This window comes from Thunnus maccoyii, chromosome 11 (genome assembly GCF_910596095.1).
Source record: "Thunnus maccoyii chromosome 11, fThuMac1.1, whole genome shotgun sequence".
NCBI lineage: Eukaryota > Metazoa > Chordata > Actinopteri > Scombriformes > Scombridae > Thunnus > Thunnus maccoyii.
In genome coordinates this window covers 26,338,466-26,356,108 of record NC_056543.1, presented here as the reverse complement: position 1 = coordinate 26,356,108, position 17,643 = coordinate 26,338,466, and the positions used below count along the sequence as shown (strand labels likewise).

Sequence of the window (17,643 nt, the reverse complement as noted above, 5' to 3'; positions counted from 1 at the left end):
TACAGTGGTGCTGTGGTTCTATCTGACATGTACAGAAATAATCATTTCAGGAAGAAGAAGCATATCACAAAAGAGAGATGAAGAACTGGAGAGTTTCAGTTTGCATGCTTTGCGTTCTCCTACCTATGATCTTTTTGCTCTCATAAACTGTCAGTGTATTAGGGAGCTTCACATCGACACAGCAGTTTCCTGTAACCTTGTGATAGTTACATAAAATACTCACTGAAGCCCCCACAATGATTTTCATACATTTCTTTTTTCAGGCAATTGTACAGGCTTCTAATATACTCTTAATATTCAACAGGAGGCTAGTCAGTGTATATCATTAGACTACTAGAATATATTGACAGATAGGTGCTACAGTCTTGTGTACTGCAAATCTACACACAAAGGTACATGAGGGATTGATAAATTTAAATCAGTCAGCTGATTATGTAAAATCAGTTTAAAAATTATAGCATTTGTATGTAGATGCTTATACAACTTCTGGTAAGTTGGTTCAGTCATCAACTGAATTAAACAACTTATAAAATTGAAAGCAAAACCTCACTTAGCTTTTCACACAGACAGAAATAGCAATAGAATAGCCTCTTGTTTCCTGTTCACAAGTAAAGTAATGTCTATTAATAGAGAATAATTTCCTTTCTAATGGTAATAAAGAGTGTGTTGCTATGGTGATGTGTCAAGCTGAAGCAGAGCAACAGGGTATGATTGGTCTTTGTTGTGTGGTAGGTGGGGAGCAAAGCAACAATGAAGACATTTATTTACAGCATGTGTAGCCTTCTTCATCTTTAAATAACAGTGTTCAGAATGACAGCAGGGAGGTTTCGAAACTCTGGTGGCCTGTGACACAGAAATCAGTTTCCTGAAGTGTGCTGTAATTTCGAGCTAAATAATAGTGTCATTTAAGCATACTACAGTATATCTGTGTATCCAAAGGGACTAATTATGATAAGTCCTCATATGTGATCCCGCAGTTGACTTCCTCACTACAGCCACTAGACAAAGATACTATACTTAATATAGAAATTATCTTTAGGGCTCGCACCACAAAAGTTCTGTTTCCTGCTGCAAGAAGGCACTGATCATTGCAGCTTCCACTAAAGTAGTCCTCTTGAGCACAGCCCAGAAAATGCTTCAGTTAATAAAAAGTGAGGAGGTAAATGAGGAGAAAACAAATGGGCTGCTTGCTGATCATTTACCAAAGACCCCCAAAATGGATAACTATAAATTAATGGCTAAAAAATTTGGTTGAATTAATGGAGATAGTTTCACCCATAATTCAAATTCAATAAAAGGGAAACAATAATATTAAAAGAAAAAAAAGGCAAATAAACTGTGATTATATTGTGCTAATCCAACCATAATTAAATGTTTAAGTGCAAAAGAAACTGAGAAATGATATTAGATACTATAAATGAAAAGTGAAATTCAAACTCCTGAAATGCAAGTTCAGAAAGCTTAAATTAAATGCTAAATGCAAAAGCTTAAATTGACATGATTAATGAAAAGAAAGCAAAAACCTATATAAGACATTTAGAAAGTGGAAATGAACTTTTAAGATATAAAGTTAGCTTCTTGTTTTTCTATTTCATCCTAAATTATCTACATATGGAAAAAATGATTTGATTTGATTGACCTATCTCGTTTTTAAAATTTCACGTTTTTTTTTTTTTTTTTACCAATCCCCTCAAAAAATCCAAAGCCACTAATAAACCACTTAATTACTACATTTTATTTAGAAAATTAAAACCCAAAAAGTGATGATCCTTACTTTTCCTTGACTTAAAAATAATTAGTTTTCAAAGTGTTTATTTGAAGTCAAATGGCTGTCATCAACTTGAATATATAATTTCTATACACAAATGATATTGTAATAAGCACTAAAAAAAACTACAGTGGGCCAACTAACCACAGTAGAGGGCCCTTGGGTGGCAGCAACTTACCGCTCCCCCTGTCTCCCTCCACTCTTGGGATTGACCAGGACCAGGAGTGGATGAGTACCTGGGAGAGGGGTGATCTGGATACAGGAAGGAGAAATGGAGTCAGGCATCTGCTAACCAGCTTTGTTTGGTCACTTTAACAACATACAGGATACATAGCTCCTGGATGACATACCTGCAGAGCTTGTCCATCTCCTGGGGAGAATTTGAAAATCTGATTGGTGTCATCAGGGCTGGTGCTGGGTGGCGACTCCCCCTCACCACGCTTCACCACAGAATGACGGTCCTGTGAAAGGAGGAAGACAGGTGCATGGGCCTTGTATTAATGTATGAAATGCCCACAGTGAAAATGGATATGCATATGAATCAGCTTGCCAATGAGGTATTTGTGAGGGAAATTAAGAAGTCAGATGACAAGCCCAAAAATAGAATCATTACTGAGTGTGAAATTGAGGCAGGTGTTTGGTAGACATAGGTCTGACATGACTTGTTAGATGAAAGCTGTTGAATGGCAACATGTCACTAATACTGCCAGCTCAGTCATCCATCCAGACATGGACCCCATTTACACCTGGTATTTACATGTGATCTGTATCTGGATACATTATCTGGATAATGACCCACATTGTGTTCGGACAAACAAGTCGACAAACAAGTACGCCTTGGTCAAAGGAACTAGTGCCTAGATGGGTGTGATAGATCTTTTGTGAGGGAAGACTTACAGCTACTAGCACAAGCTACAACTTGCAGGTTTTTCCAGGCTTACTTAAGCAAGCAGGAAAAGACCTTTCAAGTTGCTGGTTTGATTTTCTGTATGGACTGCATTTGCACCTGGCTGAGATCATAATGCGATACAAAGCGTTCTGAGTGCATTTATGCCTTGCCTTACCATGCATTCCTCCTCATCCAGATACGATACCCAGATGCAGATCACATGTCAATACAAGGTGTAAATGTGCTCATACAGACATCCAGACATTCTCCCTTATCCAGTAATTATATTGTGGTAAATCATATTAGTAGTGTAGGAGACAGGGCTGACAAAGTAAAGGTGCCAGTTGCTGCAAAGAAGAAAATACACTCACAGTTTAGTGTTTTATCATAACAGCCACCAGGTTTCATCCATGGCTGCAGTGCTTCCAACTTAGCCTCCAACAACCACAGTGGGCAATGTTGATCAACTGAACAACCTTCATTTACTACTTTGCCATCAGAGGTACTAATTACCACTTTCTCCAAAAACACACAGGTGAGAGTCTCCATACAGTTGGATATACTCTACCATTAACTACCATTAAAGCGATGCTTCACATAAGTCTACCTTTTGAGTACTAGATAATCATAACATGTGGGCTAGAAAGGTTGCTGCACAAAATTTCCTCACTAAAGAACAGCAGTTGTGGTCAGCTTAGATTCATGGAGTTTGGATGAATCAACGATGACGAATTGCCATGGCAAAGCAGGGGAATCACAAAATCCATGGAAACTTTTCAACTCACTCCTGGAGTATCATCCACTTCTCTCCGGTCTATCCATAAACTATGAAGAACCTATAAACTTTTTACAGCAAGCTTTTAAGCCTATTAATTGTGCTACTACTAGCCTGCAAGCAGTAGTTCAGTATTTAGCTTACTATTGAATGAACTTAATACTCACACATGATTTTATATATATTTTCTGGTGAATGATATTATATGAGATTAAACTATCCCTCCATTGTCTCTGTTGTACACAGTGTTGGACAGCAGAGAAAAACAACATTCTCACCAAGACAACAGGGCAGATGTATGAGGGCAACAGAGTGTGGTCCCTCAAGGCTCCTCCATCACACTCTGGCTTCACATTAGATGCACACTTGTTATGGAGCTATGAGAGAGAAGAGAGGCAGAAACATAAGAACTGTGGGCGTTATCCATCTGTGAGACTGAGTGTAGCAGTATGAAACACTACAGAAAGGATATATGACCGCTTGACAGGCCAAACAGTGTCAATCAAAAATGTATTTGTTTGTCATTTTTATGACAGATATTTTTCATGCTGGAATGAGAACACATGCTCTGTGAACCTGAGAGTTGAGTTTTAACAGCAGCATTGATATTGAAGGAAATCCAAGTCAGTGATGACATCTAGTGGATTTAAAAAGCACTGCTAAGTGTGTGTGACCTCTATTAAGCATGCTGTTACATGGTGGAAGCTGCTCCCTAAAAAGTAAACCATTACATTTTAGTTCACAGAAAAGAAAACATTCCTTCAGAAAGCAGAGCAAAGAGAGAAGTTATATTGAAAGCCTGCATTTCTTCGGGCATACTGGTTAAACCTCTGACTAGTGTTGACCCCACAGGGTCTTCATCAGGGTGGAAATATTAAAACCGGATTGTTTAAAATGAAAATAATAAATAAATAATGAACATAGAAATCATGCCGTATCACTCAAGAGTATATAGTCCCATCAATAGGTACAATTAAGAGGGTTGTTTATAAAAAAGGGTTTATAATCTATTTCTTCATTCAAACCTGGATATACTAAGGCATTAAAGTTTAAAAAATTCAAGAGGTTTCCATCTGCAGCAGCATTTTTAGACAGCTACCCTCTCTCCCAAAATATCCTACAGGTGTGTCCCTACTATCAGAGACAAGCTGGTTCACAGTTATCATCCAGTTTTTTCATCAAGGTTCCCTGACTTCCCTTACTGCATGTGAATCAAATTATTTGGCCTCTTCATTTTTCTTTAGGGTTAGTGTTAGGGGTTAGGGTTAGGGTTAGGGTTGGGGTTGGGGTTGGGGTTGCATGTAGTTGTTATGGTTAAGGTCTTTATGGAGTGAATGTAAGTCAACCTACATAAACAATTTCAGTGCAACATGCACTAAGAAAGGTTATAATATGAAGTAAATAGCATAATATTACTAAAATGAATACATTATTTCATATTTCCATACTGCATACAATGCTTTTATGTTAAAGAAGAGGTTATCACTCTGATAAAAAAGACACTGTACTGCAGAGTATAATGTTCGTCTGTGTCTATATGCGACAGGAAACTCACAGTGATCTGACACCACACACAGTGCAGGCCCGTTAGGCCCTGGTAACCCTTGATGCTTCTGTGACAGCGGTCGCACTTGGTAGGAGAGTTACCCTCCATCCATACATGCTGCATAGCCTGGAGTGCAAGAGAGAGAAGAGAAATGTAAGGAATTATTACTATTTGATTTTTTAAAAGTCACAAAGTTAGAAATTTCTCATAAGCGATGCAAACATAATTTAGGATTTGTTCTGTTCTATTTTATTTCACAAAATGAATAATGCAGTTATCACTGTTAAAAACATGTTGTGGAAAATGCTCATGAAAGTTCAAACAGCAAAAGTTTATTCCTTCAAATAGCTTGCTTTGACTGGGTAACAGTCCAAAAGACAAAGATATTCAATTAACGAGGATATAAAACAATGAAAGCAGTAAATCCTCACATTTTTAAGAAATGTTTGGCATTTTTACTTGATAAATGACTTGAATGAGTAATCAGTTATCAAGATTGTTCTGATGATTGACTCATCAATTAATAGACTATTGTTTTGGCTCTACCAGGCTCAAATCATTGATGGATGTGAGGTTTAGCCAGAGGCCTGACAGTGAGTTTTGTTCATAACCCAGACCAGGCTGTAATCAGCATGTGACCTGAGCCAGAGAACAACCACTGAGCCAGAGAAATCATTCTAGACCTCCTAATTGCGTCAATGCTAAATTACAAAGGATGTTAACCAGATAAGAAGCCCTCCATGACCTCCCAGTGCATCCCATGATCCTTACTGTTCTGTTAAGCAGGACCATGAGCCAGTGGGAATCTGTCAAACAGACTGGTCAGTGTTCCTGTCTCATTACCCTGCAGCATCAGTCCATGTTATCAGCACGGCATTTCATGTGTACTGTAGAATGAAGCCTTTTATCGCATCGTGTTTGTACTCACGTTGGTGTGCCTACGTGACTTGGCGTAGGTGCTGATGCAGGCAGCGATGTCTTTGGACACACAGCGTTCGTGCACTGTGTACTTGCATACTGAAGGAAATAGAATGAGAGACACGCTCTTATTAGCTTCTGAAGTTGACTTGGATGATGTTGGTCCAGTTCTTACCACAACATCCTTTATATTACAAACCAGCACAGCCAAGGGTGCCACATTAATATACAACATTGTTAATGTTTTTAATGAAAAAAAAATGACTCAGAGGCACTCAGGCACAACAAACAACCTCAACTTGAGTCAGACACAGATTACGATGCAGGAACAAACAAAGAGGTAATGACGGAAATTGGCAAGAAGGGGAAGTCATACGAGCAGAAAAACTGGAGACATGGAGATGTAAACAGACAGAAAAACACACCATGGCAGACAAATGGAGAGAAGGGAGACACGGAGACTTACAGGAGCAGCAGAGGCCCTGCTTGCGAACTCCAAGCAGCATGGTATGGCAGTAGTTACAGTAGGCTGGTTTATTGAAGTGCTTCAGACGCCAAACATGCTGCCCATCTTCCTGTACATTCTAAAGGGGGGACAACAAAGGGCAGGTGAAGTGTGGAAATCAACCTTTTAGCGGGACACTTTTCTTTCAAGGATTTTGGTGATGATTGTTGCTACAAACATTAAAGAGGATTCTCAAAGTAACACTGACCCAACCGTCGTGAACTGTTCGTGAACCGTAACTCACATAATAGTCCAACAACCTACAGTATGACATGTTGTCTTGTGTCATCACTGATGCATTATGATTATGCATGTTCTGCTTAGTACAGTGGTTTGACAGCTAAACTCATGAACAAACTGCAAGTGATGCAAAATAATATTATTCGGTATTTATGAAATGTATCCCCTCAAATTCATGATGGTAGCAATGAATTCAGAAAGGTAGGACTGCTGCCAGTACAGCTCAGAGTAGAACAACAGAATATGTACAATCTTATCAATGGGTATGCTCCTCAATACTTGTGTTCTCAGATAACAATGATACTCAGCATAACTATAACACCAGCGCCGGTGTGTGTTCATGTTAAGTGCCTCAAGTGAAGTAGCCAGAAGATCCTTTGTTACACTGCCGCCATGTTGTGGAACAGCCCTCTGCTACGCATCAAGTTGTTAAAAATGAGAGGGGCTTATAAAAGTCAGGGTAGGACTTTTTTATGGAACAGGGTCACAGATTTATATGCAATGACTGTTAATGATTGTAACTTTAGCTGTCCTTGTTTCGATGTGGGGAGTTATAATTTTTTTATTTCTTAAATAGTGGTGATGTGTTTTTGAATATCAGATTGTGTTGTTTAGTTTTTATGTTGAATGCTTCTTTATGTTTCTTTGTCTTTTAACATCTTGGGAACATGTTGAAAATGAGTGTTTTGTTTTCACTTTAACATGTTATCCCTTGGATTTGTGTGTGTGTGTGTGTGTGTGTGTGTGTAATAATCCATAAAATCAATCAATCAATCAATCAATCAATCAATCAATCAATCAATCAGTATGCATATTAGATACTGACTGATACATTATATCAGTATATGTACTATTATTAACAATAAATTGCAGCACAGAAAAGAGGAATTGTCACCATTGTAAAGTTTGTCCAGCAGAGAGCACTGACACATCTGTTTTCTGACTGTGAAATCTCCCACTCAGTACGTGTCGGGGTCACAATTTTTTAACAATTATGTTTAAGGGATTCTTTTGTTTGTTTATATTCATGCTAAAAAACAAAACAATGGACAATATATCAATATGACTTTTTTTTTTTACCACTCAATGATCGATATTGGTATCAGCCTCAAAAATCCTGTATCATTCAAGTTCTAATACGCAGTTCATGAAAGCTGATACTGCACATGTGATGTACAAAAACTCTGTGGGTCAGAGAAAGTATGTTTTGTATATAACGTTTCAAACTTCCAGTAGTAACACTTAAGTGTACCAACACTTATAGCACCATGAGCGATAGTGACCATGGTTACACAGACCAAGAAAATGGCACCTATAGAACCCCATAACCTCAAAAAAAAACACCAGCTAATGAGTGCTTAATGCTAAAGATGTCAAAAAAACAAAACAAAACAACAGAAAAGAATGACATAAAGCACAAGAATCATATTAATCATCAAAAGTCAAACTGCTGTGTGAAGTGAAACCATGCAAATGCACACACACACACACACACACACACACACACCGTATCCATGCCCAGCAGGACCAGTAAAGGGATAGTGGTGAGTCCTCCTCTGATCCACTCTTCCAGTGTGACTGTCCCATCTCGGTCGTAGTCGATCTCTTCCATCATCTCCTTCAGTATCTAAAGTGGCAGAGATACATACTCCTTAAAACCACAGTATGTTTACACAGAAAAGAGAAGTTGTAGGCAGTTAGCAGCTTCAAAACAAGTACTTTTAATATTATTATGAATTTTGTTAAATTTCCATGAGGTCAACGTATAGGAGCTAAAAACAAACCGATAAACCTTTACCAGATACACTTATAAATAGACACATAGATTTACAAACTTTACGGTCAGCTTTGAAATAATTATAATGGTAGGGTTGTGATGATACGATACAATCAGGTCATGGTTTGGTTTGATTAAAGGGCTCGCTGTGAATAAAAATCAATTATGACAGTAGAAAATTCTTCCATACAGATAAAATGTGCAAAAATTGTGTTTTCAGTTTCACCAGTTTTAGTTTTTCTTGTAGATGTCAAAACTGCAAAATGCTCCTGAATGATCATAAGGAGATCCTAAATTCTTTTTTTAATTCTTAATTTTTTCAAAGCGGTTTTTATAAATGCTGTTTCCAATTTCAACAATTTCTGACATGTAAGTAATCCAAGCAGAAAAGGTAAAGCGCAACTTAACTTAAAAAACAAAACAAAACAAAAAAGCATGTTAAATGAGCTGATTGAGAAAATAAAAAGTATGATATTACATACATTTAACTTCAGATACATATAAAAACTATAGCTATGTCATTTATATAGACACATATTTAACTGGTACCTCATACCAACAGAATAACAGGAAGTTATAGCTAGGCACAGAACATAAAGTAAAGACCATCTGACCATTTGCAGAGGGAAAAAAAGCTGATACATAAACTCTTTCTCTATGCAATATAATTATAATTTTATGTCCCCCAGAATCAATCTTTTTTTCAAATGTATCCTGCATATTTCTTATTTTGTGAGTCATTTTCTTTATAAACTGTAGTCCTAAATACGGGTGCTTTCCTCTAATAGGCCAGGCATTTGTCCTCGTAGCACTTTGCTACAAAAGCAATTTTCTACCTTTTGGAACTTTAAAATCATCTTAGGGTTAAGTTTAGTGGTTGGTGAGGTTTCAGCTGGCATACAAGTCAGCAAATGATGATGTTTTTTGGTTGATTGATTCAGATTCAACTGCAGTTGAGAGTGTTTTTGCTCACCGGTCGTAGTTCTGTTGAATCCCACTCCAGATACTCTGCCACATGCACCATTTGATTGATGATGCGATCCAGCTCCTACAAAAGAAAGACATCCATTTACCCTCTGCCACAATCATCACTCCTCATACATTTCAAACATGGATGACTGAAATGTTAAAATACTCCTGCTTGCAATGTAAATAAATCGTAATGAAGTCTACATGGAATTCCCTGCATATAATGTACAACATATTCACAGAAGAGCTTCTCTGTTTATGTGATCACTTCAGCACATGGCTAATATTAAACTGAACGGAACCATTACAAATGATCTCATGTAAACACAACTGCTGTCACTGAGTGTACAAGTTACTATTCTTGGAGCTGCTGTGTGCAAAGGGCAAAGGTAGAGACAAAACACAGAGAGGGAAAGATGAAGGGAAGGGGAGGGAGAAAGGGGAGAGACAGAATCCACTCACCGAGCTGTCCAGAACCCCATTGCCATCTGTGTCGTACAACCGGAACATGACTAGAGGGGAATGAGAGAACAGAGATCCCATGATGACTCAGATACCATCAGATAATTAGTAGTTCTGTGAAGCTGTAACATTCCTTCTTGGACTCCCTCCAGATGGCCAAGCATGCTGCTTCTGTACCGGGGCATGGGGACCAGTTAGAAGAGATTAGCCTTGTCAGTGTGCACCAATATAGCCTTAGACACTAAAGAAGTAGATTGGGCACAGCAGGGCTTAAGCATGTTACTGACCTGCCCCATGTGGGAGGTGTAATCACCATGTCTATGGCCCTGGGGAGGCAGCCAGAAGAGGAAGGAACAGCCTTATTACGCTTGCTGTCAACTTGAGCTGACATGCTACTGAGACCAGCGGTATTAGTGGCCTGAGCACACACATACACATTGCAAACGACAGCTGCTCCCACTCCACGCCCCCCTGAGAGGAGCTGACCCTCCGCCTGCATCCCCCATCCCTGTCACTCACACTCCAGCTTGTCCTCCGGCATCCCCCTCTCAAGCAGGGAAAGGTAGCAGACGATGTCCTTGAGGAAGACCACCTGGGGCGACGGCAGGGGGGGGCCCTTCTGGGGTGACGGACTCCTCCGCAGTGATAAACGCTTGTCAGAGTGGCTTCTCTCTGCGGACGTACAACACAAGTGTTCAAAGCTACTCACAGCACCCATCATTCTTTCTACTCCGCTGTGGTTCCTCTGGTGGAATTAATGAAAGGAAAAGCAGACAGTCAACAGTAAATTAAGCATTAACGTATTAGTTTGACAGTTTTACAGAAGTGATCTATCCACAACAGGTAGAGACAAAACAGAGCAGTGGAGAACAGGTTGACAAAACACTACACAGAGTACAGACAGAGGATGGTGATGCAGACAAAACAATATCAAATCATGTGACAGGGATAACCAATCTGGAAAGCCATAAATGGATTAGCAGCACCTAGAGGGAACGAGTCTAAAAAATACAGCACAGTAAAAAAAAAAAAAAAAAAAGGCAAAAACAAACCTCTTATTATATTACCTTTACTCGTGTTGCTTCTAAATATGGAACAAACATCAGGAGACCTTTCTCACATAGATGTCCTCACTTTATCTTGCAACATCATCTACAGTTGCACTGTTTCCAGCCAGCAGGAACTTTTATTAGATTTACTTCGCTAACCACTGGTTTAATGCCCAATAATGAAATGTTTGCTAGGGACATTGGTACAGCAATGTAAGGCCCCACTCAGATTCCACAAAATATTTTTCTTCATTTAAGACTGTAGGGCTGCGACAATATACTGCGGCTCAAATACTGCAATACAAAATGTGAATGAATGTCAGCAGGTTCAGTTACATGTCATCTATTAATACTGATAACTACTGAGTTCTCAACTGCTGCCTCAAATGTTATCAAGCTTATATTCTTAAAAAATGTCCTTGAGCTACTCCACAGATCTAAAATCAGTTTGGGAGAAGATGCTTAAATTGGGGTGTTTAAAATATTGTTACTCCAACCCTGTTCAGATATTTTCATTTTCTTTTTCTTTTTGCATTTTCTTTTTAGACTCTCATCTGGAGGTTTTTATTCTTAAGTTTAGTCTTATAAAGTTTTTTTTTTTTAATGAAAGAGATTCTATTGCTTTTGTACAAAATAATAGCTACATTTAATTGAAAATTCAAAATTAGATTAGAATAAGAAAATTATTAGGTTTTTGAAATTTCATAATAGCCATCTCCATCTCCAATGATAACTAAGCCATCTCCCTGAAAACTGAGCAATATTTGCTGAAGAAGACCATGAAATGTGGCTGAAAACTGAAAAACCACAACTAAGATGGTATTGTGATGAGAAATATTTTGTCAAACTGCTGTTTTCAAGGTCAAGAGAAACTAGTTTTACAAAGTAAGAATTTTCTGCTTAAAGTAGATAGATAGATAGAAATAGCTATTTTCTGAAATAACTCCATGCTTTCATTCCATTTTTGTTAAAGATACTATGAGCATATCTACTGGTGAATGCTGTATCATGTATCGTACCAACCTATAATCTAACTGTACCATTACACCCCCACAGTAAATGAGACTAGATGCTCAGCTCTTGATAAGTCTTGGTTTCCTGACACTTAAAAACAGTCATCATCATTCCCAGTATTGATTTTTGGCGGTAAAAACAGATACTTTATAAGTCTGCCATACTGGGCCATTATAAGAGTGATAAGAGCCTGTCAAAGTACCACTGAGAAGTAAACCTAACCATGTGCAGTCCATCTTGTCTCAGTGTACATGGTCTCACCTGGTGAAAGTTTGGGGGAGACTGGGGACCTGGCAGGAGCAGCATTGGGGGTCAGGGCATTGCTGCTGCTGTCAGAGGTTTGGATCTGGGTGCAAGGTGAACGGTGGGGCCCCCCAGGTGTGTGGGTCCCGGTCCCTGAATGCTGCGATGAGGAGCGAGATGAACAAGGAGAGGTGGTGGCTCCTGAGCCTGCTGTGCTCATCACGCTGGAGTGCTCCGGCGTGTGTCGACCCATTGCAGACAGGATGCTTTTCCCGTTCATCCCTTTTTGAACCGAAACCGGACAGGACAGACAGGGAAAAGAGATAAAGAGAGAAAGGAGGGAAAGAGTTAGTCAAATAGAAATTACAGATATAGTTGAGAATGAGAGGAAGGGAATGTTAGATGCAAAAAGGATTGGTAAATTTAAGTATCGCTTCATTGTAAGGAGCAACATAAAGGAATACAACTTCACAACATCAACCCATTTACAAGAAACTCAGGATGCATTGAGAGACAGGAAGCAGTTACGTCAAAACCTTACAAAATACTTCACAAAGCCAAAATACCATCAAGTCATCCACTTATCCACAGGCAAAATACCATGAACTCACATCAACACAACAAGAGCACACGGACAAGGGAGCAGGAGGTTATAGCCAGCAGGACTCTTGTCCCATTAAGACGACATCACCGGGCTAGTCGGCCCGCTCTGGTACCTGTAATGGGGGCACAGGCCACTTCGGTCTGAATAGAGATGCCTGCGTCAATGGAACGGGCTTCTGCAGTCAGTCAACATTTCAAGGAAAAAAAAAAAAAGACAGCGGCAGACGCAGCAGGTGTGAGTGAACATCAGTGGAGAAATTAGGCAAGAAAGAGTATTGTGTATTGCCTGTATATATACTATTTAAGAACAGACAATTACTGTGTGGCTGCAAGATTTAAAGAACTTTGTGGGCAGAAAATTATTAGGAGGCAAGCTGAATTACAGTAAGTGAGCACACCAGAATAACAGCCTTATTTTGGATCCTCTGATTAGTGTCAAGAGCAGAAAGCTAATGTTTTTCTACATCATCAGTGACCAAATAGAGGCTTCTATTATATACCATGGGACTGGAGGAAGTGATTAAAGAGACAAAAGAGAGAAAGAAGCATATAAAGCATAGTGAGGCATTCCCTATAGTTGTTCAAACAGCATAATTGGAGGTAATATTTTATCTGCTTCCTTTGACTGGGAGCTTCTGACATTGTGGCCTCATGATACCGGATGAAAAATGTATGAATAAATCCATTAATAAAACATTTATAAAATACATTGGAAGATTTTAAATAATTTGACCACTAGTTATGTATTTCAAGTCTACCACCAGGTGGCAGTGCAGGCTGTATCAGTTGTCTCCCCTTGAGGAACTTGATCCCAAGCACACTTTGAAGCAGCAGCAGAATCCACACCAGCCAGTGAACTCCCTGATGTGTTTTGCTGTCAAGCTTTGAATGTGTTTTTGCAAAATCCTAAAGGGGGGATTCTTCATACAAGGTCACATGTCCTGTGTGATGTATTTGCTTTTTTACCATCACGATATGTGTAGACTAACAGCTGTGACGTGAGCGGCATTATTCACACATTTGTGTGCCAAAGCCCAAAGAAAAAGCTTTGAAACAGGGGATTCGAGGGAAAATTACAGAACATTACAGCCTGTACACTACAGTACCGGCTGAATTAATTGTGTGTGTCTGGTGAATTAAAAAGTATGTGTGCTAGGGAAAGATCAGGGGTGAATAATCCCTGGCCAAAACATGAATATCTTCATTACCATTTTGCACAATGTGAATATAACTAAACATGGCAGCACTGTTATCATTTGTTCGGTCTTTGTCTTCCTTTGACCTTACATCACATCCTGATAAACTCACTAACCTTAACCCCCACTATTCATGTGCTTAATTGTATCTTGCGGATGTGTAGAGGTCATTTCTGAGGACAAACACAGCTAACACTCCAAAGGAACACAGGATATATGGGGTACCCATCATGCAAAAGCATAGTTAAAAGCAAGTATATTAGAGGCTTTACAGTCTGAGTGGAAAACAAGTAAAGACTGATCTGACTGAAGCTCTTCTGTCATCATCCAAAAATAACACACCCGTCTATGCACGTATGCAAATATGACTGCAGCTATTAGTTAATTTACAGTTCAGACAGTCTTGAATGATGGCACACAGAGTGAGTGGGACGGCTGTAAACGATGTCACCGGATGGGGTCAAACTCCGGACATCACAAACAAAGCTAACAGAGACATTAGGACTCTCAAGCTGTCACTCACATTTCGCCTCACTACACTTGTTGCATCTTACTTTCACAAGCATTAGACCACAGAAATAGATTTCTAACTCAACAGTCCATCTGTCCCCTCAGCTGCTCGGCAGTGAGGAGCAGACAGGCAGAGCCCACGCAGCATTCACATGGAAGAGTGGACGCAGACACATGGCACATCCCGATTCTCCTCACTTTCCCTCACTTACGTCTTTTCCTCGCATCTTAGTCCCTCTCACTGAAGATGCAAGGATAGAGGAAACAAGGAAACACGATTGAAGCGAAGGAGACTTTCTTTCCTCTGAACCATCACCTGAAGCGACGTCTGTTTCTGAAGATGGCAGCACATCTGGATCAGCTGTCAGTCGGCTTTAAGAGCTCTGTGGTTACTTTTGATGGTTTGGAATAAACTGCATCTGCACATTAATTAAATCCATTTTCCAATCCATAAATTTCACAGCTCTTGTACTTTTTTTCTGAGGACTGTGGAGAAACCACAGTGTGTAAATGCTCGCTGCTCATGCTGGTTCCTTTGTTAACCAGACCTATTTTTAACACAGATCCAATAATTGTGTGTCAGAAAACAAATAAAATCTAAAACTTGAGATTTGGTTGTGTTATTTGACCTGATATAAATCTATGATGATGTATCGGAGTAGTATGATCAACTGCAGCGTCCAATCACTCGCAGATTTCCAAAAAAGGGATGTGTCGGTATGGTAAAAGACTTCCGAGAAGGCTGCTCTTGTGTGTTCTCGCTCAAGACTCCTCAGGGATCCCTTCTCGCTCCTCAGAGCAGAAATAAGGGAATTGGAACGTCCCTCATGATGTCTGGTCATCGAGTTAGGAGCGATCAAATAAAGGAACTGGGATGTACGCACAGTTAGGATACTGCACATAGCACAGCGCTGTCACAGTGAAGACCTACAATGCCCCGAAGATGTCTGTCTTTCTGTGCTCCTTCATGTGTCAGTGTTAAAAGGCCTATAAACACCTGAGGAAAGAACTGCCCGACATGTTCACTGGTATGTTGTAAGAAACCAAAAAGAATTTAGACAAAAATTTCAGATTATGAATTAAATTACGTGATCAGTGTTGCTCATCATTGCCCACAAAAGTACAAAAACAACCTACCCAGTAAGCTTGTTCCTGCACGAGACTGATCAGGAGAGCAGCCTCCTGTCTTGCTCTTGAAGGAGGTGAAGAGGTGCTGACACAGTTCTTCTGGGATGTCATTCTCCAGATAAGTGGCCATGAAGAGCTGGAAGCCCTCATAGTCAATGGGCTGCATAGGACAGAAAAGGAAAGGCAGGTTAACAGAACCAGTGAAGTACATGTAAATGAAGTTCACATCAAATCACAGATGGACAAGTAATTTGTTACAAAAATGAGTAAAGAGGAAAAATGTGATGGATTTTTCAGCTCAAGTTGAAGTGCCCTGTGTGAAGGTCTGCAGCTTTGTTTGGCATGGCTTTTATAAAAATAGCAGCTTAATGAAAATATGGGTTTAAGCCACTAATGTGAAAACATTCTCTGCTCAGGCTTGAAGGTCAGTAAAATGTCATAATCACAAAGTCTGTCGGACCAGCCAGCTGACCAGCACAGAATATGTCTCTAAGGTTAGAAAGGGCAGAATGGAGGTGCTGGAAGCTGCTTCCAGATAAAAACCTTGGTACTTGGAGGCCTGATGACTTAAAAGAAAAAAAAACAATGTATGTACAATGTACCATACAGACAGAAAAACATGTTTCATCAACATTTCTGAGTTGCAGTGCTGAATACAGAAATGTATGTTGTTAATGGTCCGACCATTTACATCCAGCAAACCCCTGCCCCTCCCTCAGCTGCCACTCACAGAGGCATGTGATAGATATATAGAGGCACTGAACTCAACTCAACAACCCCATGAACTCTGGCCTTTTCCTCTTCACCATCTGTAGCGGATAAGGCGGGGTTATGTTATGTTAGTGGACAGAATGCACATGCAGTCTGCTGACACAGACACCACACAGCATGCAGAGCCCACCGGGCTTAGGCTTACTTGGTTGAGAACGTCTTGCTGCTGTTTAACAGTTGGAACAATGAAGAGGAGAAGGAGGAGGAAGGAGTGAGGGAGGAGTGGGTAGAAGAAGAGAAGGGGTTAGCTATATGCGGTAAGCGTGTAGACCAGGCTGACTGCTCCTCATTTCTGCAGAGACTTATTGTGCCACACTCGCTCAAATATACTCATCCATAATCTGAAAAGCTTGAAGCTATCTGGTTGAACAATTCACCCACTTCAAATCCCTGAAGGAAGTCTTGACCACATACTCAGAATTCAGATTAAAAACGATTAATCAAATAAACATGAGTATGCTGTATGATGCAGAAGTACAGACTTTAAATTAGCCTGCTCTGGCAGATTTTTGATCAAATAAAGGTGTAACTAATGATGGTTGTATTCCATTCAGTCCTGGCATTGTGCATGCTGCCGCATCACTTACCTACACGCCTAAAATAAACAGAGCAACCATTAAAACTCTTATATTCTGTTTCATTTCTGATGACATTGGACAGTAACAAGAAGAAGGATGTAATGCTATAATCACAATAGACTGAAAAATAAATGCAGAAATTCAATAGTTTTCTGTTCATTGTAAAGAAAATAAAAACAAACTCCCTGTGCAGCAGAACACCAGACATGACAGACAAGTCTTAAATGAAGCTAAATCCTTCGTTACATCACATAACAGACAAGTCTTAAATGAAGCTAAATCCTTCATTACATCCTGTGGGAGTCAACTACAACACTTAGTGTAGTAGTAATATGTTACTGTGACATTGAGCTTTAATACTGTGATTACACCAGTGCTTTTCCTGCTATTTCAAGTCAAAACCTCTGCTATAAGTGGTCACCAGATTATACAATCTAAACATGTCCCTCTCTGTTCTTAACATTTTATTCCCGTTTTTAACGTTTTTAACAGATTTTTATTGTAGAATATAGTTTAATGTTCTTATTTATATTGTTATTTTAAGTATATTTGTGTCTTCTGTAATCAGAGTTGGTTGATCAAGATGGGAGCACTTTATAATTCTTTTTCTTTTGATGAATATATTGAACCTTGGAATCTATGCAATATGTCGTTTGTTTGTGTAAATTTTGCCATTTAACTATCAGCTCATGTCTCTATATT

At 39.4% G+C, this 17,643-nt stretch overlaps 1 protein-coding gene across 2 annotated transcripts in view; it reads right to left on the bottom strand.

Moving 5' to 3' along the window:
* Positions 1 to 17,643, bottom strand: part of LOC121907318 (diacylglycerol kinase beta) — a 121,916-nt gene that overhangs the window by 64,688 nt on the left and 39,585 nt on the right. For both annotated transcript variants that reach the window (XM_042426801.1, XM_042426802.1), the window contains 12 exons: positions 15,602 to 15,752; positions 12,174 to 12,437; positions 10,369 to 10,521; positions 9,850 to 9,899; positions 9,392 to 9,466; positions 8,149 to 8,268; positions 6,363 to 6,480; positions 5,907 to 5,995; positions 4,988 to 5,104; positions 3,711 to 3,809; positions 2,119 to 2,229; positions 1,947 to 2,020 (listed from right to left, as the gene is read on the bottom strand). In XM_042426801.1, coding sequence (XP_042282735.1) covers positions 1,947 to 2,020; positions 2,119 to 2,229; positions 3,711 to 3,809; positions 4,988 to 5,104; positions 5,907 to 5,995; positions 6,363 to 6,480; positions 8,149 to 8,268; positions 9,392 to 9,466; positions 9,850 to 9,899; positions 10,369 to 10,521; positions 12,174 to 12,437; positions 15,602 to 15,752 — 1,421 coding nt within the window. The remainder of the gene's footprint in view (positions 1 to 1,946; positions 2,021 to 2,118; positions 2,230 to 3,710; positions 3,810 to 4,987; positions 5,105 to 5,906; positions 5,996 to 6,362; positions 6,481 to 8,148; positions 8,269 to 9,391; positions 9,467 to 9,849; positions 9,900 to 10,368; positions 10,522 to 12,173; positions 12,438 to 15,601; positions 15,753 to 17,643) is intronic.